General features: G+C 44.2%; 1 protein-coding gene across 4 annotated transcripts in view; it reads left to right on the forward strand.

The window, feature by feature from the left end:
- ACOX3 (acyl-CoA oxidase 3, pristanoyl) overlaps positions 1–23687 on the forward strand; it is a 127360-nt gene that overhangs the window by 59378 nt on the left and 44295 nt on the right. For 2 of the 4 annotated variants that reach the window (XM_069744766.1, XM_069744765.1), the window contains exons 10-13: positions 10013–10135; positions 18023–18143; positions 19006–19128; positions 20999–21112. In XM_069744766.1, coding sequence (XP_069600867.1) covers positions 10013–10135; positions 18023–18143; positions 19006–19128; positions 20999–21112 — 481 coding nt within the window. Of the gene's footprint in view, positions 1–10012; positions 10136–18022; positions 18144–19005; positions 19129–20995; positions 21113–23687 lie in introns of all 4 variants that reach the window. The other 2 variants (XM_069744764.1, XM_069744763.1) reach the window with 1 other exon arrangement.

Raw genomic sequence — 23687 nt, forward strand, 5'->3', positions numbered from 1 at the left:
TATGACCCCATAAGATGCTCCATAGAGTAATATGCCCCATATGCTGTTGCTTTGATTAACAAAAAAAATCACATACTCACCTCTCGTCGCTCAGGCCCCCAGCACTTGCAATATTCACCTGCTCCTCGTTCCACCGCCGCGCTCCATCTTCAGCACTGACGTTCAGGCAGAGGGCACACACTAACCACGTCATCGCGCCCACTGACCTGAGCGTCACAGCAGAGGACGCAGAAGACTGAGCCCGGCGGTGGAACGAGGAGAGGTGAATATCGTGCAATGCTGCTTACCCTCCCCCGTTATACTCACCTGCTTCCGGCGCGGTCCCTGGCAGCTTCCCTGATGGTCTTCTCCGGGCGCTGATAGCTTCTTCCAGTGTTGAGCGGTCACCGGTACCGCTCATTACAGTAATATGTGGCTCCACCCCTATGGGAGTGGAGTCGCGTCCATATTCGTTACTGTATTGAATGGTACCATGTGATCGCTCAACGCTGGAAGAAGCTGCTGGCGGTGCCTGGAGACCATCGGAGATGCAGGGACCTCGCCAGGAGCAGGTGAGTATGATGTCACAGCTGCTGCTCCCCCGTCGACCCCCCGGGACAAAGACTCGAGTATAAGCCGAGAGGGGCACTTTCAGCCTAAAAAAATGGGCTGAAAATCTCAGCTTATACTCGAGTATATACGGTAATAAAAAATAAATCTCATGTCCTTTTTGGAAGTGCATTTGGACAGCAAGGTTGATTGCTGTTAAGGGAACTAGAGAAAAAAAAAATCTATAAATCTTCAGCAGAGCGAGTGTGAGCGAGCTGAGTGTGAGCTGAGCGTAAGTGTAGACGGCGGTAAGTGTGACTTGTGATTCAGTGACTTTGGAGTCAGGGAGTTTCCAAGGGAGGAATTACTGAATTGCTGTCTGTTTTTTTTTTTTTTTGTTTGTTTGTTTTTGTTTTTTTAATTAATACTTTGTATTTATTTATTTTATTTTTTTATTATTTAACTTTTCTGTCTGGTGCAATCCCCATTAGGAAATGTGCTCCACGATTGTTAATGCCATCCAGTGCACATCTTGCCACATGTATGCAATCCTTGAGCAGCCGATCGAGGGTGCATACTACTGTGCGAGATGTGAGCACGTTGTGAATTTGGAACCCCAGATTCTGACTCTAAATGTGCAGCTGGCAACACTGAGATCCATAGACAACATGGAGAGGAGTCTTCTGCTCACGGAGCAGACGCTCAATGGGACAGATGAGGGGGGGGATGGTGGGATGGAGCTGCAGGATGGTGAAGTAGCAAGCTGGGTGACAGTTAGGAAGCGGGGTAGAGGGAAGAGTGCCAGGGAGGCTAGTCCTGACCTGGCACACCCCAATAAGTTTGCTAAGTTGGCAGATGAGGGGGGTGCCAGTACAGGGGTAGCACTGCTGCAGCCAGGCATGTCCTCTGAAAGCCGGAGGAGTGACTGCTCCAGTAAGGAGGGAAATAGGAGAGCAGGGCAGGCCAGACAGGTGCTGGTAGTGGGCGACTCAATTATTAGGGGAACAGATAGGGCAATCTGTCACAAAGACAGGGATCGTCGAACGGTGTGCTGCCTTCCTGGCGCTTGAGTCCGACACATCGCTGATCGGGTGGACAGATTATTGGGAGGGGCTGGTTAGGACCCAGCGGTCACGGTGCACATAGGCACAAATGACAGTTAGAGGTAGGTGGAAGGTCCTTAAAGATGATTTCAGGGAATTAGGCTGCAAGCTGAAAGCAAGGACCTCCAACGTGGTATTTTCCGAAATACTGTCTGTACCACGTGCCACGCCAGAGAGGCAACGGGAGATTAGGGAGGTTAATAAGTGGCTCAAGAATTGGTGTAGGAAAGAGGGGTTTGGGTTCCTGCAGAACTGGGCCGACTTCTCAGTTGGCTACAGGCTCTACGCTAGGGACGGGCTGCACCTCAATGGGGAGGGTGCAGCTGTGCTGGGGGAGAAAATGGCTAGAAGGTTGGAGGATTGTTTAAACTAGGGATTGGGGGGGAGGGTATTCATTTTATAGGAGGGGAAGATAGTGCAGATAGAGGCCTGGGCACAAATAAGGAAGTTGGGGGTGGCGGTGGCATGGGGGGTGGGGTTAGAATAGTTAATAATTTAAGAAAGAATAGAGGTGCAGAGAGGAACATCAAGTGCATGTATACTAATGCCAGAAGCCTCGCCAACAAAATGGACGAATTAGAACTAATGTTGTTGGAGCATAATTATGACATGGTGGGGATATCCGAAACATGGCTGGATGAGAGCCATGACTGGGCTGTTAACTTGTAGGGTTATAGTCTGTTCAGAAATGACCGTACAGATAAGCGAGGGGGAGGGGTGTGTCTATATGTAAAATCATCCTTAACCCCTCTGTGACCTTAGACGTACTATCCCGTCGAGGTGCCCTGGGCTCATCTGACCCTGGACGGGATAGTACGTCATAGCCGATCGGCCGCGCTCACGGGGGGAGCGCGGCCGATCGCAGCCGGGTGTCAGCTGCTTATCGCAGCAGACATCCGGCACTATGTGCCAGGAGCGGTCACGGACCGCCCCCGGCACATTAACCCCTGGCACACCGCGATCAAAGATGATCGCGATGTGCCGGCGGTGCAGGGAAGCACCGCGCAGGGAGGGGGCTCCCTGCGGGCTTCCCTGAGACCCCCGGAGCAACGCGATGTGATCGCGTTGCTGCGAGGGTCTCACCTCCCTCCCTGCTCCCTCCAGCCCCGGATCCAAGATGGCCGCGGATCCGGGTCCTGCAGGGAGGGAGGTGGCTTCACAGAGCCTGCTTAGAGCAGGCACTGTGAAGGCTGCAGCGCTGCATGTCAGATCAGTGATCTGACAGAGTGCTGTGCAAACTGTCAGATCACTGATCTGTGATGTCCCCCCCTGGGACAAAGTAAAAAAGTAAAAAAAAATTTTTCCAAATGTGTAAAAAAAAATAAAAAAAAAATAGTCCAAAATAATGAAAAAAAAAAAAAAATATTATTCCCATAAATACATTTCTTCATCTAAATAAAAAAAACCCAATAAAAGTACACATATTTAGTATCGCCGCGTCCGTAACGGCCCGACCTATAAAACTGTCCCACTAGTTAACCCCTTCAGTAAACACCGTAAGAAAAAAAAAAAAAGAGGCAAAAAACAACGCTTTATTATCATACCGCCGAACAAAAAGTGGAATAACACGCGATCAAAAGGACAGATATAAATAACCATGGTACCGCTGAAAGCGTCATATTGTCCCGCAAAAAAAGAGCCGCCATACAGCATCATCAGCAAAAAAATAAAAAAGTTATAGTCCTGAGAATAAAGCGATGCAAAAATAATTATTTTTTCTGTAAAATAGTTTTTATCGTATAAAAGCGCCAAACCATAAAAAAATGATATAAATGAGATATCGCTGTAATCGTACTGACCCGAAGAATAAAACTGATTTATCAATTTTACCAAACGCGGAACGGTATAAACGCCTCCCCCAATAGAAATTCATGAATAGCTGGCTTTTGGTCATTCTTCCTCACAAAAATCGGAATAAAAAGCGATCAAAAAATGTCACGTGCCCAAAAATGTTTCCAATAAAAACGTCAACTCGTCCCGCAAAAAACAAGACCTCACATGACTCTGTGGACCAAAATATGGAAAAATTATAGCTCTCAAAATGTGGTATTGCAAAAAATATTTTTTGCAATAAAAAGGGTCTTTCAGTGTGTGACGGCTGCCAATCATAAAAAATCCGCTAAAAAACTCGCTATAAAAGTAAATCAAACCCCCCTTCATCACCCCCTTAGTTAGGGAAAAATAAAAAAAAATGTATTTTTTTCCATTTTCCCATTAGGGCTAGGGTTAGGGCTAGGGTTAGGGCTAGGGCTAGGGTTAGGGCTAGGGTTAGGGCTAGGGCTAGGGTTAGGGCTAGGGTTAGGGCTAGGGTTAGGGCTAGGGTTAGGGCTAGGGTTAGGGCTAGGGTTAGGGCTAGGGTTAGGGCTAGGGTTAGGGTTAGGGTTGGGGCTACAGTTAGGGTTGGGGCTAAAGTTAGGGTTAGGGTTTAGATTACATTTACAGTTGGGAATAGGGTTGGGATTAGGGTTAGGGGTGTGTCAGGGTTAGAGGTGTGGTTAGGGTTACCGTTGGAATTAGGGTTAGGGGTGTGTTTAGATTAGGGTTTCAGTTATAATTGGGGGGTTTCCACTGTTTCGGCACATCAGGGGCTCTCCAAACACGACATGGCGTCCGATCTCAATTCCAGCCAATTCTGCGTTGAAAAAGTAAAACAGTGCTCCTTCCCTTCTGAGCTCTCCTGTGTGCCCAAACAGGGGTTTACCCCAACATATGGGGTATCAGCGTACTCAGGACAAATTGGACAACAACTTTTGTGGACCAATTTCTCCTGTTACCCTTGGGAAAATACAAAACTGGGGGCTAAAAAATAATTTTTGTGGGAAAACAAAAAGATTTTTTATTTTCACGGCTCTGCGTTATAAACTGTAGTGAAACACTTGGGGGTTCAAAGTTCTCACAACACATCTAGATAAGTTCATTGAGGGGTCTAGTTTCCAAAATGGTGTCACTTGTGGGGGGTTTCTACTGTTTAGGTACATTAGGGGCTCTGCAAACGCAATGTGACGCCTGCAGACCATTCCATCTAAGTCTGCATTCCAAATGGCGCTCCTTCCCTTCCAAGCCCTCCCATGCGCCCAAACGGTGGTTCCCCCCCACATATGGGGTATCAGCGTACTCAGGACAAATTGGACAACAACTTTTGGGGTCCAATTTCTCCTGTTACCCTAGGGAAAATACAAAACTGGGGGCTAAAAAATAATTTTTGTGGGAAAAAAATTTTGTTTTATTTTTATGGCTCTGCATTATAAACTTCTGTGAAGCCCTTGGTGGGTCAAAGTGCTCACCACACATCCAGATAAGTTCCTTAGGGGGTCTACTTTCCAAAATGGTGTCACTTGTGGGGGGTTTCAATGTTTAGGCACATCAGTGGCTCTCCAAACGCAACATGGCGTCCCATCTCAATTCCTGTCAATTTTGCATTGAAAAGTCAAACGGCGCTCCTTCCCTTCCGAGCTCTCCCATGCGCCCAAACAGTGGTTTACTGCCACATATGGGGTATCAGCGTACTCAGGACAAATTGGACAACAACTTTTGAGGTCCAATTTCTTCTCTTACCCTTGGAAAAATAAAAAATTGGGGGCAAAAATATAATTTTTGTGAAAAAATATGATTTTTTATTTTTACGGTTCTGCATTATAAACTTCTGTGAAGCACTTGGTGGGTCAAAGTGCTCACCACACATCCAGATAAGTTCCTTAGGGGGTCTACTTTCCAAAATGGTGTCACTTGTGGGGGGTTTCAATGTTTAGGCACATCAGTGGCTCTCCAAACGCAACATGGCGTCCCATCTCAATTCCTGTCAATTTTGCATTGAAAAGTCAAATAGCGCTCCTTCCCTTCCGAGCTCTCCCATGCGCCCAAACAGTGGTTTACTGCCACATATGGGGTATCAGCGTACTCAGGACAAATTGGACAACAACTTTTTGGGTCCAATTTCTCCTGATACCCTTGGTAAAATAAAACAAATTGGAGCTGAAGTAAATTTTTTGTGTAAAAAAGTTAAATGTTCATTTTTATTTAAACATTCCAAAAATTCCTATTAAACACCTGAAGGGTTAATAAACTTCTTGAATGTGGTTTTGAGCACCTTGAGGGGTGCAGTTTTTAGAATGGTGTCACACTTGGGCATTTTCTATCATATAGACCCCTCAAAATGACTTCAAATGAGACGTGGTCCCTAAAAAAAAATGGTGTTGTAAAAATGAGAAATTGCTGGTCAACTTTTAACCCTTATAACTCCCTAACAAAAAAAAAAATTGGTTCCAAAATTATGCTGATGTAAAGGAGACATGTGGGAAATGTTACTTATTAAGTATTTTGTGTGACATATCTCTGTGATTTAATTGCATAAAAATTCAAAGTTTGAAAATTGCGAAATTTTAAAAATTTTCGCCAAATTTCCGTTTTTTTCACAAATAAACGCAGGTACTATCAAAGAAATTTTACCACTATCATGAAGTACAATATGTCACGAGAAAACAATGTCAGAATCACCAGGATCCGTTGAAGCGTTTCGTAGTTATAACCTCATAAAGGGACAGTGGTCAGAATTGTAAAAATTGGCCTGGTCATTGACGTGCAAACCACCCTTGGGGGTAAAGGGGTTAAAACCCATCCTGCGTGATAATATAGGTGAATTTAATGAAAATGTAGAATCCCTGTGGGTGGAGATAAGGGGAGGGGGGAAAAATAATAAATTACTGATAGGGGTTTGTTATAAATCTCCAAAAATAATGGATGCAATGGAGAATATCCTCGTAAAGCAAATAGATGAAGCTGCGACTCAAGGAGAAGTCATTATTATGGGGGACTTCAACTACCCTGAAATAGATTGGGGAACAGAAACCTGCAGTTCCAGCAAAGGTAATCGGTTTTTGACAACTATGAGAGACAATTACCTTTCAAAACTGGTTCAGGACCCAACAAGAAGGGGGGCACTGCTAGACCTAATATTAACCAACAGGCCAGACCGCATAGCAAATATAAGGGTTGGGGGTCACTTGGGAAATAGCGATCACAAAATAATAAGTTTTCATGTATCCTTTAAAAAGATGTGTAATAGAGGGGTTACAAGGACACTAAACTTCAGGAGGGCAAATTTCCAACGGATGAGAGAGAATCTTGGTGCAATTAACTCGGACGATATCCTGAGACATAAAAATACACAAAGAAAATGGGAGACATTTATTAGCATCCTGGATAGGACCTGTGCACAGTATATACCCTATGGGAATAAACATACCAGAAATAGGAGGAAACCAATATGGCTAAATAGAGCTGTAAGGGGCGCAATAAGGGACAAAAAGAAAGCATTTAGAGAATTAAAGGAAGTAGGTAGTGATGAGGCATTAAATAAATACAGAAAATTAAATAAATTCTGTAAAAAGCAAATCAAGGCAGCAAAGATTGAGACAGAGAGACTCATTGCCAGAGAGAGTAAAAATAATCCTAAAATATTCTTTAACTACATAAATAGTAAGAAACTAAAAAATGATAGTGTTGGCCCCCTTAAAAATAGTCTGGGTGAAATGGTGGATGAGGATGAGGAAAAAGCCAATATGCTAAATGACTTTTTTTCATCAGTATTTACACAAGAAAATCCCATTGCAGACAAAATGACTAGTGATAAAAATTTCCCATTAAATGTCACCTGCTTACCCCAGCAGGAAGTGCGGCGGCGTCTAAAAATCACTAAAATTGACAAATCTCTGGGCCTGGATGGGATCCACCCCCGAGTACTGCAGGAATTAAGTACAGTCATTGATAGACCATTATTTTTAATCTTTAAAGACTCCATAATAACAGGGTCTGTACCACAGGACTGGCGTATAGCAAATGTGGTGCCAATATTCAAAAAGGGGACAAAAACTGAACTCGGAAATTATAGGCCAGTAAGCTTAACCTCTACTGTGGGTAAAATCCTGGAGGGCATTCTAAGGGATGCTATACTGGAGTATCTGAAGAGGAATAACCTCATGACCCAGTATCAGCACGGGTTTACTAGGGACCGTTCATGTCAGACTAATTTGATCAGTTTCTATGAAGAGGTAAGTTCCGGATTGGACCAAGGGAACCCAGTGGATGTAGTGTATATGGACTTTTCAAAAGCTTTTGATACGGTGCCACACAAAAGGTTGACACATAAAATGAGAATAATGGGGATAGGGGAAAATATGTGTAAGTGGGATAAGAGCTGGCTCAGGGATAGGAAACAAAGGGTGGTTATTAATGGAGCACACTCGGACTGGGTCGCGGTTAGCAGTGGGGTACCACAGGGGTCAGTATTGGGCCCTCTTCTTTTTAACATATTTATTAATGACCTTGTAGGGGGCATTCAGAGCAGAATTTCAATATTTGCAGATGACACTAAACTCTGCAGGGTAATCAATACAGAGGAGGACAATTTTATATTACAGGATGATTTATGTAAACTAGAAGCTTGGGCTGATAAATGGCAAATGAGCTTTAATGGGGATAAATGTAAGGTCATGCACTTGGGTAGAAGTAATACGATGTATAACTATGTGCTTAATTCTAAAACTCTGGGCAAAACCGTCAATGAAAAAGACCTGGGTGTATGGGTGGATGACAAACTCATATTCAGTGGCCAGTGTCAGGCAGCTGCTACAAAGGCAAATAAAATAATGGGATGCATTAAAAGAGGCATAGATGCTCATGAGGAGAATATAATTTTACCTCTATACAAGTCACTAGTTCGACCACACTTAGAATACTGTGCACAGTTCTGGTCTCCGGTGTATAAGAAAGACATAGCTGAACTAGAGCGGGTGCAGAGAAGAGCGACCAAGGTTATTAGAGGACTGGGGGATCTGCAATACCAAGATAGGTTATTACACAGGGGGCTATTTAGTTTGGAAAAACGAAGACTAAGGGGTGATCTTATGTTAATGTATAAATATATGAGGGGACAGTACAAAGACCTTTCTGATGATCTTTTTAATCATAGACCTGAAACTGGGACAAGGGGGCATCCTCTACGTCTGGAGGAAAGAAGGTTTAAGCATAATAAGACGCGGATTCTTTACTGTAAGAGCAGTGAGACTATGGAACTCTCTGCGGTATGATGTTGTAATGAGTGATTCATTACTTAAATTTAAGAGGGGACAGGATACCTTTCTGGAAAAGTATAATGTTACAGGGTATATACACTAGATTCCTTGATAGGGCGTTGATCCAGGGAACTAGTCTGATTGCCGTATGTGGAGTCGGGAAGGAATTTTTTTCCCCAATGTGGAGCTTTTTGCCACATGGGTTTTTTTTGCCTTCCTCTGGATCAACATGTTAGGGCATGTTAGGTTAGGCTATGGGTTGAACTAGATGGACTTAAAGTCTTCCTTCAACCTTAATAACTATGTAACTATGTCTACGTAAATCATTCCAGAGGAAAGCTGGACTACATTTGTTTAAAATCTAGTGATGATATTATTATTATTAAAGTCACAATTGATGAATCAGCAGAAAACCCCAATTCCCGCCCACCATGACTAATATCTAAAAAAAAAAAAAAAAATAAAATACCATAAACAAAACCAAAAAAAGTGCAAATGCAATAATGAATCAGGCCTCAAGTTTCAGTCTTCATTCCTTATTGCTTCATTTATTTTCTGAACCCTTAATATGCAATTTTCAGACTAAACCAAGTTTCCTAATTTTCACTTACAGAAGTGTCACTCTCAGTATTACAGGCTGGATGTGATCTCTGTGTTTATCCAGGGTGCTGCTGACTTCATTAGCTCACATATCAGTCCAACGTCTATTGTGCATATAACTTCCAAATCACGTGCTTTTCTTCCCTTCCTACAGCCCGTTTTCTCCGCCCTTCCTGAGACTTTATAAGCTTTCTACCCTTTCCACACTGTGGAGATCGGTATACAGTCCGCTTCCCTGCTGCTATCTCTAACACTGAGGAAAGGAGAGAACAGAAGGAGCTTTCAGAACCAGGAAATAGAACTTAGATGGATTTTTAACATTTTTGCAGATCTTTCAGCTAGATAATGAACTTATAGAAACTTTGCATGAATATGATAGAATTTTTTTTTTTTAATGAAGACAATTCAGAAAATTGTATCTTAACATTTAAGAAACAAATGAACAATAAAAAAAACAACTCTCTGCGAAATTGTTCATAGCCTTTATTGTTGAGGGTCACACGCTGTATATAGTCACTATATCTGCCATGTCTGTTTTTGTATAGCTAAACTAGGTAGTGACATGGCCCAGTGTGAGGAGATCAGAGGATGTGAGCTATAGGTGATGTAACAAGTAATCCACTCCACCGATAAGTTAACTACGTTCTGGATTTGTGTGTGTTTTTTATTGTTTCTTTAACCATTTTTTGTGTTTTTTTTCCCCCTTTTCAGCAATGGAGGCTGATTCCTTATCTAGCCGCAGCTTATGTTTTAGACTACTTCTCCAAGAGTTTCTTTTTAAACTTGGTTGAACTTCAGATTGGGATTCTTATGAAGGATCGGAGCCCGAGACAGGTGCGTACTGCTATTGTAAAAGGTCATTAAATGTGATGGCATGTTCCTACATTCTACCGGAGAAGTGACCTTCCCCGAAATCCTTCCTACCGCCTTGCGCCCTCATGTATTCCTCCTCCTTTTCTTCCAAGAGTCAACTTTCTTATTTCTCCATTGTTTTAGCCATACAAGAGCTTTGTTTTTGCGGGAACCTACTGTAGTTTTGAATGATACCATTCATTTTACCATACAATGGTAAAAAAAAATAAGGTTACTTTTATGATTTGTTTTTTTAGTGGTGAAAAAATGAAAAAAACTGGTTTGTCGCAATATTTTGAGAGTCGTACCTTCTTTTTTTTTTTTTGTTTCCCTTGATGGAGCTGTGTAAGGGCTTGTTTTTTGCGTGTCGAACTGATGTTTTCATTAGCACTATTTTGGCAGATTGCTGACCTATTTGTCAGTGTCTTTCTCATCTCATCGAGAAAGCACATGAACGCTCATGTGTATGGTGGAGTTGGGAGAGGTAACGTGCTGCTTAACAAAAGTTTCTCATGTGCATGAGCGGCTATAGACTTTTACTGACTCCTTGAGCTTTTGCACTGAGTCAACAATTACCACATCATGTCGCAGAGAGTTCCATAATCTCTTTGCTGTTGCAGTTAAGAATCCATAGTCTAACTGCTTGCACAGTACAGAATTCATTCTCGCTGCTAGTATAGGAAAGAATCCATAGTCTTAATACTTTTACAGTAAAGAATCCATAGTCTCACTGCTCTCACAGTATAGAATCCATAGTTTCACTGCTCACACAGTAGAGAATCTGTAGTCTTGCTATATCCACAGTGAAAAATCCATTAAATCACTGCTCACAAAGTAAAGAATCCATAGACTCACTGCTCGCACAGTAAAGAATCCATAGACTCACTGCTCGCACAATAAAGAATCCATAGACTCACTGCTCGCACAGTAAAGAATCCATAGACTCACTGCTCGCACAGTAAAGAATTTATAGACTCACTGCTCACACAATAAAGAATCCATAGACTCACTGCTCGCACAGTAAAGAATCCATAGTCTCACTGCTCGCACAGTAAAGAATCCATAGACTCACTGCTCGCAGAGTAAAGAATCCATGGACTCACTGCTCGCACAGTAAAGAATCCATAGTCTCACTGCTCGCACAGTAAAGAATCCATGGACTCGCTGCTCGCACAGTAAAGAATCCATGGACTCACTGCTCGCACAGTAAAGAATCCATAGACTCACTGCTCGCACAGTAAAGAATCCATAGTCTCACTGCTCGCACAGTAAAGAATCCATAGACTCACTGCTCGCACAGTAAAGAATCCATGGACTCACTGCTTGCACAGTAAAGAATCCATAGACTCACTGCTCGCACAGTAAAGAAGAGGAATATCTCAGCATCTGGAGGAACGACATAAACAAATCCCAGAAACTGACAATATACCGGAATCTACAGAGGGAGTACAAACTGGCCCCATATCTAGAGAAACTAGAAAACTCCAAAGATCGACAGATCCTGATCCGGTACAGACTGAGCGCCCACAGCCTACTCATCGAATCCGGGCGGCACCGACAGAACTACAAGCCCCGAGAGAGCAGACTCTGCCAGCAGTGCCCCCAGGAGGCCGTGGAGGATGAAGCCCACTTCCTGCTGAGGTGCCCCAAATACTCCGCAGTGAGGGACACTCACTTCAAGAGACTGTCTGATCTCCTCCCAGACTTCACCTCCAAGGAGGAGGAAGAGAAACTACCGATAATACTGGGGGAAGAGGAAAGTGCAGTGGCCGTAGCAGCGGAATATGTCAGTGCCTGCCACAGACTAAGAGGAGCCTGATATGCCATGGACTCCTGTATCCCAACACTGGAGAAATCCCTATCCCCCGACTAAAGAGCCTGATATGTCATGGACTCCTATACCCCTGGAAACATCCCCTATCCTCTAAAAGGAATTTGATATTCCCTGGACCTCTATATGCCCCCCTCCCCCACCCTCGTATTTTTACCATATGCTTTGGCAATGCTAACATGTACTTAGTCCTGCCAATAAAGCTCATTTGAATTTGAATTTGAATCCATAGTCTCACTGCTCGCACAATAAAGAATCCATAGTCTCACTGCTCGCACAATAAAGAATCCATAGTCTCACTGCTCGCACAGTAAAGAATCCATAGTCTCACTGCTCGCACAGTAAAGAATCCATAGTCTCACTGCTCGCACAGTAAAGAATCCATAGTCTCACTGCTCGCACAGTAAAGAATCCATAGTCTCACTGCTCACACAGTAAAGAATCACCGTCTGTGATGAGATTTCCACCTTCGTTCCTGTAGACATAGAGGATGCCCCCTTGTCATTGTTGCAGGTGTGTAGATTATTGTACAGATCTTTGTACTGTTCCATCATATATTTGTACAGCATAATAAAATCATTTTTAAATCCTGCGTTTTCCAGACCAAATAACCTCAGCTTTGATAACCCTGTCTTGCTATTGCAGTCCACCCATTCCGTTAAAGCAATTTCATAATGTGTGAATACTCCTTTAATTAGTTTGCTTTAATTAGACAGCATAAAAATAAGCAGATTTGCATTTGACTTTCTCATTCTAGCTTCTGGCTTCCATGGAGCTCGGCCCCTAGTGCCTGCCCAGAGCTTGGCTGAGAGGACAGGGGTTAACTCCTAGCATTCCAGTCACCTCTCTCCATTGATTTCTATACTGCAGTTAGCTGTTCACCTCACTCCCTCTCAGCTCCTGACGTGCTGCTGTTATACAGTTAGGTCCATATATATTTGGACAGAGACAACATTTTTCTAATTTTGGTTATAGACATTACCACAATGAATTTTAAACAAAACAATTCAGATGCAGTTGAAGTTCAGCCTTTCAGCTTTCATTTGAGGGTATCCACATTAAAATTGGATGAAGGGTTTGGGAGTTTCCGCTCCTTAACATGTGCCACCCTGTTTTTAAAGGGACCAAAAGTAATTGGACAATTGACTCCAAGGCTATTTCATAGACAGGTGTGGGCAATCCCTTCGTTATGTCATTCTCAATTAAGCAGATAAAAGGCCTGGAGTGGATTTGAGGTGTGGTGTTTGCATTTGGAAGGTTTTGCTGTGAAGTAAACATGTGGTCAAAGGAGCTCTCCATGCAGGTGAAACAAGCCATCCTTAAGCTGCGAAAACAGAAAAAATCCATCCAAGAAATTGCTACAATATTAGGAATGGCAAAATCTACAGTTTGGTACATCCTGAGAAAGAAAGAAAACACTGGTGAACTCATCAATGCAAAAAGACCTGGGCGCCCACGGAAGACAACAGTGGTGGATGATCGCAGAATAATCTCCATGGTGAAGAGAAACCCGTTCACAACAGCCGACCAAGTGACCAACACTCTCCAGGAGGTCGGCGTATCAATATCCAAATCTACCATAAAGAGAAGACTGCATGAAAGTAAATACAGAGGGTTCACTGCACGGTGCAGCCACTCATAAACATCAAGAATAAAAAGGCTAGACTGGATTTTACTGAAAAAACATCTAAAAAAGCCGCACAGTTCTGGAAGAACATTCTTTGGACAGATGAAACCAAGAACAACCTCTACCAGAATGATGGAAAGAGAAAAGTATGGTGAAGGCGTGGTACAACTCATGATCCAAAGCATAGCACATCATCTGTAAAACACGGCGGAGGCAGTGTGATGGCGCGGGCATGCATGGCTGCCGGTGGCACTGGGTCACTAGTGATTATTGATGATGTGACACAGGGCAGAAGCAGCCGAATGAATTCTGAGGTATTCAGAGCCGCCATACTGTGTGCTCAGATCCAGCCAAATGCAGCCAAACTGATTGCTCGTCGTTTCATACTACAGATGGACAATGACCCAAAACATAAAGCCAAAGCAACCCAGGAGTTTATTAAAGCAAAGAAGTGGAATATTCCTGAATGGCCAAGTCAGTCACCTGATCTCAACCCAATTGAGCAGCATTTCACTTGTTAAAGAATAAACTTCAGACAGAAAGGCCCACAAACAAACAGCATCTGAAAACCACCACAGTGAAGGCCTGGCAGAGCATCAAAAAGGAGGAAACACAGCGTCTGGTGATGTCCATGAGTTCAAGACTTCAGGCAGTCATTGCCAACAAAGGGTTTTCAACCAAGTACTAAAAATGAACATTTTTAAAAAAATTATTTAATCTGTCCAATTACTTTTGGTCCCTTTAAAAACAGGGTGACACATGTTAAGGAGCTGAAACTCCTAAACCCTTCATCCAATTTTAATGTGGATACCCTCAAATGAAAGCTGAAAGTCTGAACGTCAACTGCATCTGAATTGTTTTGTTTAAAATTTATTGTGGTAATGTCTATAACCAAAATTAGAAAAATGTCTCTGTCCAAATATATATGGACCTAACTGTAGATCTTGTAAAATCAACAGCTTACGGCTTTTAGACCTCAGGTCTCGTGATCACAGTTCTTGACTCTCCTGTCCAGAGCTGTGCGCTTGTACCAGATGTCTTGTTATCGCCATGATAACCGTGTAGACTCCAAACAAACCACTGATAGCGGAATGTGTTACAGCAGGACATGTGCTGAGCTTTATCGTTCTTCACCAGAGCTGTCTCTCAAGAAGGAGGAGACCAGGAGTCGGGAAACTGCAGAGCTCTGAGCTGCCACAGTTTGAGGCTACTCCTTGGATAACCTCGGTCGCTCTTCTCTGCACCCGCTGTGCTTCAGCTCTGTCCTTCTTATACACCGGAGCCCAAAATTGTGCTCCGTATTCTAAGTGTGGTTGCACTAGTGACCTATGTAGAGGCAAAACTATGTTCTTCTCCCGAGCTTCTCTGCCTCTTTTATTGTATCCCATGATTGTATTTGCTTGGGCAGCAGCTGCCTGGTGCTGGTCACAAAAGTTGAGTTTTTTTCAGTTACCGTTTGATTGCTCGTATACAATTGTACGTCTTGTCTTCCTCGGACCCAGTTCACACTACCTTACATTTTTCTGTACATTATACTTCAGCTGGTTTTTCAAGTAAGCCTTGGACTTTAAAGGGGTTCTCCCATCTCCAAGATCCTAGCAACATGTAGTCGGTGTAACAGCCATAATATCAGTAAATACCTCCAATTAGAATGTAGTATAGTTCTCCTCATTAGCTATGTCACTTACCCCATGTACAAGGCATTGCTGTAGCATAGGTATCCATGGTTACGACCACTCCTGTAGTGACAGTTAGCTGTTGGTGGTTGTAACCATAATTATCTAAGGTCCTGCAATGCCGGCACATGAGGTAACTACAGCCCGTAGGCGGTGTTTGTATGCAGAAATCCGTGTACAGGGAGGTTTCATGTGACTGCCGGACCGGTGGCCAGATTACAGCTGCCATTGGACTGTGATTTGTGGAGACACGGGGGCCGGAGGGCACCCAGGTCCGCTATCCGCTTACAAGTTACTATTACAGGCTTACACAAGCACAAGTATGGCTAACAGAATATTCTTCTTGGTTTGCTAAAATTAGTCGTCTGGGTAATTAAGATATAAACCGGTTTCTTCACAATGACCTTTTGATAATCATCCTGTATGTGCCAAGAACAAACCCCGGGCTATGTGACCGCGTCCTCCTCCTCCTCCCGTCCACACGGCGCTGTGTCCTCCTCCCATCCGTACGGCACCGCATCCTTCTCCCATCATCCATACGGCACCGTGTCCTCCTCACATCATCCATAGTGCACCGTGTCCTCCTCCCATCATCCAGAGTGCACCGTGTCCTCCTCTCATCATCCATAGTGCACCGTGTCCTCCTCCCGTTATCCATAGTGCACCGTGTCCTCCTCCCATCATCCATAGTGCACCGTGTCCTCCTCCCATCATCCATAGTGCACCGTGTCCTCCTCCCATCATCCATAGTGCACCGCATCCTTCTCCCATCATCCATACGGCACCGTGTCCTCCTCACATCATCCATAGTGCACCGTGTCCTCCTCCCATCATCCAGAGTGCACCGTGTCCTCCTCCCATCATCCAGAGTGCACCGTGTCCTCCTCCCATCATCCATAGTGCACCGTGTCCTCCTCCCATCATCCATAGTGCACCGTGTCCTCCTCCCGTCATCCATAGTGCACCGCGTCCTTTTCCCATCATCCATACGGCACCGTATCCTCCTCACATCATCCATAGTGCACCGTGTCCTCCTCCCATCATCCATACGGCACCGTGTCCTCCTCCCATAATCCAGAGTGCACTGTGTCCTCCTCCCATCATCCATAGTGCACCGTGTCCTCCTCCCATCATCCATAGTGCACCGTGTCCTCCTCCCGTCATCCATAGTGCACCGTGTCCTCCCGTCATCCATAGTGCACCGTGTCCTCCTCCCGTCATCCATAGTGCACCGTGTCCTCCTCCCGTCATCCATAGTGCACCGTGTCCTCCTCCCGTCATCCATAGTGCACCGTGTCCTCCTCCCGTCATCCATAGTGCACCGTGTCCTCCTCCCGTCATCCATAGTGCACCGTGTCCTCCTCCCGTCATCCATAGTGCACCGTGTCCTCCTCCCATCATCCATAGTGCACCGTGTCCTCCTCCCATCATCCATAGTGCACCGTGTCCTCCTCCCATCATCCATAGTGCACCGTGTCCTCCTCCCATCATCCATAGTGCACCGTGTCCTCCTCACATCATCCATAGTGCACCGTGTCCTCCTCCCATCATCCATAGTGCACCGTGTCCTCCTCCCATCATCCATAGTGCACCGTGTCCTCCTCCCATCATCCATAGTGCACCGTGTCCTCCTCCCGTCATCCATAGTGCACCGTGTCCTCCTCCCGTCATCCATAGTGCACCGTGTCCTCCTCCCGTCATCCATAGTGCACCGTGTCCTCCTCCCATCATCCATAGTGCACCCTGTCCTCCTCCCATCATCCGTAGTGTGATCCCAGTTCTTGTTCCCAGTTGGTGCCGCTCTGACCTCCAGTCCATGAGCCACATCCCTGAGTGAAGCATTCTTACTGTACAGATATGCCAGAAAGGGTCCTGATGGCCGTTCTTAAGAAATTCTTTTTCCATACAAAATTATTTCCATCACTTTCTTCTTTTACTTTTTTTTTCTATTTTTTTTTACTTTAATTTTTGTAGTTTCCAAGTTGAAAGTAAAAATAAAATCTGGAAAATATAAATAGAAACGAGAAACTGAGTATGATCTTCTATAAATATTTCCAGATTTTATTTTGTTTATTTTAGACTTTATTTTCCATATTTAAAAAAAAAAACATATTTCCGTTCTAGTTGACTTCAGGCTTTGTTCACACCAAAATAATCCGGAGCCATCAATAATACTCCCGCTACAATGGTCCGTGATCCCAACCATTAACCCCTGAAGCGCCTCTGTCAGGAGCAAACACGGCATCTAAGCGGTTAGGGGGTCCTTGTGCTAACCTGTGCTCCCTATGGCGTGATTGCGAGGTTTCTCCGATAGTTTGGACCCTAACAACGACATTCAAATCTGATGGGCGAAAATTCAGCATTACATTGTATTGTACAAGCGATCCAATGTCTTTTTTTTTTTTTTTACCTTTTAGGCTAAAAATCATTTTATGCAATTGGGTTTTATTAAAACTGTTTAATCTTTTGCCTATAGATTCAACTTTGTCATAAATCAGCAGAGAGTAGATAAAAGGGTTAGAAACGTTCCCATCAGTATGAGCTCACTGCCGGATCCTCAGTTAACTCATTCTGCAGCCCGCAACAGAGAGAAGTTTATAGAAAGCAAACGGTGCAACATGTTTAATGAAACCCAATTGCAAAAATGATTTTTAGCCCCAATTACATGCATTTAGATGTAATAATAATGTCTAAAAAATATATATATATTTTTTTATGTTTTTTTTTTTTTTTAGGCTGAACTTGGCAAAGAAATCCATGCTTTGTCCAGTGGCGGTAAACCTCTGGCCTCCTGGACGGCCCAGCACGGCGCTCAGGAATGCCGAGAAGCGTGTGGAGGTCATGGTTTTCTTGCCAGTAAGTGACCAGAAAGTGAATTAATGTCATAAGAGCGGACATGATTAGATCTCGGGATGGGGGTTATTACGCCTCACAGATTATCAGTCATCGTTCAGAAAAATTCCAAGATGTAATTCGGGATTACTGGATGCGTCTGCTCCTGACGGGCAGGTGATAAGACACGGGGCTTTGTCTGAAGAAAGTCACATCCAATTATAAGCTCCAGCTGCGGGGAAGATTCCGATAAACTTTTAACCTGAACTTTGAAGATAAAATGTATCTTGGTTGTAACTTTAAAGAGTAGCCGTCATTTTAATTTTTATTTCATAAATCAATAGTACACACGAAAATAAGAAACGTCGTAATATGTCTTATCAGAGAAATCTGCTTCTTTCTCCTCCTGGACTGATCTTTATCTCTCAATTCCGTGATTGGTGAAGAGAGACTTCCCCATTCCGGAGATAGAAGATCATAGAATTCTATGTAAGGAGGGAGGAGCTAGAGGCCGACACTTCTCCATAGAACTTCATGGGCACCAACTGTCATCTCCTATCTCAGTAATGGGAAAGTCTGTTTTCACCGATGGCAGATTGTACCCGTGAATTGACAATTTTGAGAATGAAAGATCAGTCCTGGGGGAGAAAGAAGCGGATTTCTCTGATAAGATGTATTTCAAAGCTTATTATTGGTTTATGAAAAAAATAAAACAATTTTTTTTTCTTTTAATATGGAAAGTCCGTCCCAGTAATTGTCAGTAACATTAAACATATCAGATCGGTAGGGGGTCCAGCATCTTCACCGATGAGCAGAATTCGGATGTAGCAGAATAGTCTGTAACCATGGAGACACAATCCATAACCGTTTATTTTTCTGTTTGCAGTGAATCGTTTAGGTGACATCCGCAATGACAACGATCCAAACTGCACGTACGAAGGAGACAATAATGTCCTGCTTCAACAAACCAGCAACTATCTACTGGGTCTCGTCCACTCTATACATGAAGGTCAGTGTCCACATCCCAGTGCATCCGCAACGCCGCACCGAAGCATTCACAACTTCAGCACTGCTACATCCTTATACCGGTTCTTTCTATAAAGGGAGTATGTCAGCCACCAATTAACTACGCCGATATATGGGGGACTTGGCCTCTATTAAAATTATCAAAATTCATAAGTAAATCATCTTTGTTCCAGCCGCTCATTACACTGGAGTGGTGCACACAACTCTTTGCTGCAGCCGCTCTCTACACTGGAGTGGTGCACACAACTCTTTGCTGCAGCCGCTCATTACACTGGAGTGGTGCACATAACTCTTTGCTGCAGCCGCTCACTACACTGGAGTGGTGCACACAGCCCTTTGCTGCAGCCGCTCTCTACACTGGAGTGGTGCACACAACTCTTTGTTGCAGCCGCTCACTACACTGGAGTGGTGTACACAACTCTTTGCTGCAGCCGCTCACTACACTGGAGTGGTGTACACAACTCTTTGCTGCAGCCGCTCATTACACTGGAGTGGTGCACACAACTCTTTGCTGCAGCCGCTCATTACACTGGAGTGGTGCACATAACTCTTTGCTGCAGCCGCTCTCTACACTGGAGTGGTGCACACAGCCCTTTGCTGCAGCCGCTCACTACACTGGAGTGGTGCACACAACTCTTTGTTGCAGCCGCTCACTATACTGGAGTGGTGCACACAACTCTTTGTTGCAGCCGCTCACTACACTATAGTGGTGCACACAACTCTTTGTTGCAACCGCTCTCTACACTGGAGTGGTACACACAGCCCTTTGATGCAGCTGCTCTCTACACTGGAGTGGTGCACACAGCCCTTTGATGCAGCTGCTCTCTACACTGGAGTGGTGCACACAACTCTTTGTTGCAACTGCTCTCTACACTGGAGTGGAGCACACAACTCTTTGCTGCAGCCGCTCTCTACACTGGAGTGGTGCACACAGCCCTTTGATGCAGCTGCTCTCTACCCTGGAGTGGTGCACACAGCCCTTTGTTGTAGACGCTCGCTACACTGGAGTGGTGCACACAGCCCTTTGTTGTAGACGCTCTCTACCCTGGAGTGGTGCACACAGCCCTTTGTTGTAGACGCTCGCTACACTGGAGTGGTGCACACAGCCCTTTGTTGTAGACGCTCGCTACACTGGAGTGGTGCACACAGCCCTCTCTTTGCTGTGGCTACTCACTATAAAGGAGCTGCGTACTCAGACCACTCTCATGAGAGCGCTCTAACATGTGGCCTCTGCAGAAATGAGAAAGGTCTATGTGCTCTTCGCCCCGGTGTAGAGTAGAGGTGACAGAGGCCTGTGGGTGTTCACTTGCGCAAGCTCTGATCCGCACTAACAGTTGGCGCATGTACACAGTCTTCTCTCCAGAAAGCACTCGTTATGGGCACACTAGGGCTGTCATTTTTCTAACTGGGAGAACTAATTGAATACGGCTGTGTGGTTAGTTGGGCTGACAGACTCCCTCTAATGGATTTCCCTATAAAAGATTTGTATGGCATAAAGCTATGATTAGTGGGGTACAAGAATCCCCCCTATTCTCCTGGCCGCTCTTCTTTCACCCGATCAATACTCAGACACATAATTCTCACAATTTCTGAAATGCTAGAATATCTCCCTGCTCCAAGCGCTCATGATTTATGAGAGCCTACAAGATGGTCTTGTGTGGGGCATTGTAAGAAGATGGCCAAGTCACATCTTCCATCTTCCAACTACAGCTGGCAGCTTCTCGTGTAACGACGGAGAGGAAAGTGCAGTTTTTCTGGGCTAAAGTCATTTTTGTCTTCTCTGGTGGAGCACGTTGTGGACTCCATACTTCACGGCTGGGTTTAGTCTCTAATTATTGATTATTTTTTAGCAGATCTTGTCCCTTGCGAATCTCCTCTGGGCTCCATACATTTCCTCAATGATTACAAGACAATCACGAAACAGAAGTTTACTGCCAGCACCGTCAGAGAGTGCCTGGACTCTGCAGGTAATGGGGAGGCGAAAGATTGGGGTAAAGGGGCTAAAACGGGTCAGATCTGTAGATGAGAGAAGCCAGACTCCTTAACTTACAAATTAAGTTGTCCTAACCCTAATCTTAAGGCTATGTGCACACTTTGCGTTTTTTACGTGTTTTTTTTCACGTTGAAAACGCTTACAAAACGCATCCCATTATTTTTAATGGAATTCCGCATTGTTGTGCCCATGCTGTGTTTTGTTCCGCGAAAAAAACGCATCGTGGAAAAAAAAACACAGCATGTTCATTAATTTTGTGGAATTTCGGCGATTTTGCTGCTATATAATTGTTTTGGGACGCTCCGGAGAAAAAAAAACGCGAGCGGATTTCCTGTGAAAAGAGTCCAGTTTTGATCAGGAAAATTCTGCTGACATTCTGCAACGTGGGCACATAGCCTTAAAGATCACTCCAGCGTGCCGGCCACTTGGGTAACTTGCCTGTTGTCAAGTGTAATCGGCCTCTAGTAGCAGAGATGCAGAATGATTACAGGATGTGGGGCAGGTCTTTGTCTCTCTGCTTCTATTCTCCTGTGTATCAGACTGTATATGGGCACAGCAGGGAGGATGGCTTTCAGTTTGGGGCTGACAAGCAGAAGCCATTGTGAGGGAAAGGATGTTCCAGTTCCTATAGTGTTGGCAGAATGCTGCTGAAAAGTAACCACCCACTACAGAGGACTGTATGGCAAGTTACGGGACAGTTCCTGGGCATACTAGATTGATACGTTCATCAAAAGTAGTATCACCATGTTGAAGGACATCAGCGAAATCATTTTTTTTCTGCAGGTTATGTGTGAAAAGACAGGCACACATTAAAATGTACTATTACTTCAATATGACCTCCAGCCTTTAATGGGTTGTTTACTTTGGCACGCAAGTCTGCTGTCACTCTATGTCACTGCACACTTGTGAATCCTCACATTGCGCACAATGCATGCTGTCAGGATTCTCCAGTGCCGGCGATACCCCCTGGTGTGGTGATCGGCCTCGCCAGCCCACGGAGGATTGCTGGATATGTCCAGGAGGAGTCCTGTGTTTCCCTTGCAGTGATATCACTAGAATTCTCCGGGGGTTTTATAAACTTCACACCCTGATCGTCTATGGGTTTTTTTTCTCCACCATTTCCACAGCCGGTGTCTGAGGTTCCTTCTCGTGTCATCTGTTGTTCGGCATAACGAGCAGATTTATACAATTAGATTACCCTGTATAGTTTCTGTAATTGGAGCGTTCTTAGTGGAATCTTCATGATCTCGTGAGATAATGTCTTTAGAGCCCTCGGCGCTCCCATGTTATTTCTCAGAGAAGACGCTGTCGTTCCACTACAGATTTTCTGATTTCACTCAAGGACCAAATATGTAACACATGATCATGCTGACTAGAAATCGAGGCGCGACCCTGTATGACGGCCATACGCATTTGTGCACTTGGACATATATGCATCTGATGGGACATCCCCTTTAATATCGGACAGTACCCCCCTAATGTTTATTCATTTTTGGATTCTCAGGAGGATACGCACTGACATAATATTCTTTCTGGATTGCAGGGAAATTAAACAAATATATATATATATATTAAAGGGACTGTCTAATCAAAAATGACATAGAAGTTTGGGTGCAATAAGCTCTTGTGCATCGGGGCAGGACTGTGGTGGGGTCTTCGTGCTTTGCTCCCTCCGCTGCCTCCCATATCTCTTTTTTTTTTATGCTGGCACCATCCTTACCGCTTGAGATGGAGATCTTGGCTCATAATTGGTTAGGACAGCGCTGGCGCAAAATTTCAAACAGTAAGAAGATGGGAACACCAGAGGCAGCGGAGGGGCCATGGCAGAGCCGAAGACCCTACCCCCATCCCGCCCCACAGTACTGCCCCGATGCACAAAGCACTTATTGCACCCAAACTGCTAATAATAATTAAACAACAACCTGGCTGCTGACTTCTACACTGAAGGCTCCCTATAAAATCAGTATAACGGCACCTTTATGCCCATACCTTTAGTTTAACATGTGTGATCCTGATGACAGGTTCTCTTTAATAGCAGAGTTGTATGCAATCAGCAGGTAGATGGTCAGTGCAGAGATGTGTGTAATCAGCAATTGAATGTTTAACCACAGGCGGGAGTGAATAACAGGCACCCTGGCCAATTGCTTGCAGAAAAGATTATACACTGGTGCTTCAACTTTATAGCGTGAACAGCACCAGTATTAGCAGAGAAGAGTTAGTTATGCATACATCAGACAAATGGTTAACCACTGGTGTGATTTAAGGGCTGAGTGCAGATAGATGATAAGCAAGAGTTTGCAGATGACTAGCCAGCTGAGAAAAATGGATGGTAAAACAAAACTCAGAAAGTAAACATGGTAGCTTAATACACAGCTACTGAATACTCAGACTGCACATACAGCAGCTGTCTTAATTGGCTTTAAAGTGATTCTGTCAGCATTATTTCACACCCTAAACTAGTTATATAGATAAATACAATTCCAGCAATACCTTTATATGACCAGTCCATTCCTCTGTTACTGAGAAATCAGTTTTTCTTAATTGATATG

The sequence above is a fragment of the Ranitomeya imitator genome, chromosome 1, assembly GCF_032444005.1.
Source record: "Ranitomeya imitator isolate aRanImi1 chromosome 1, aRanImi1.pri, whole genome shotgun sequence".
In the NCBI taxonomy this organism is placed as follows: domain Eukaryota; kingdom Metazoa; phylum Chordata; class Amphibia; order Anura; family Dendrobatidae; genus Ranitomeya; species Ranitomeya imitator.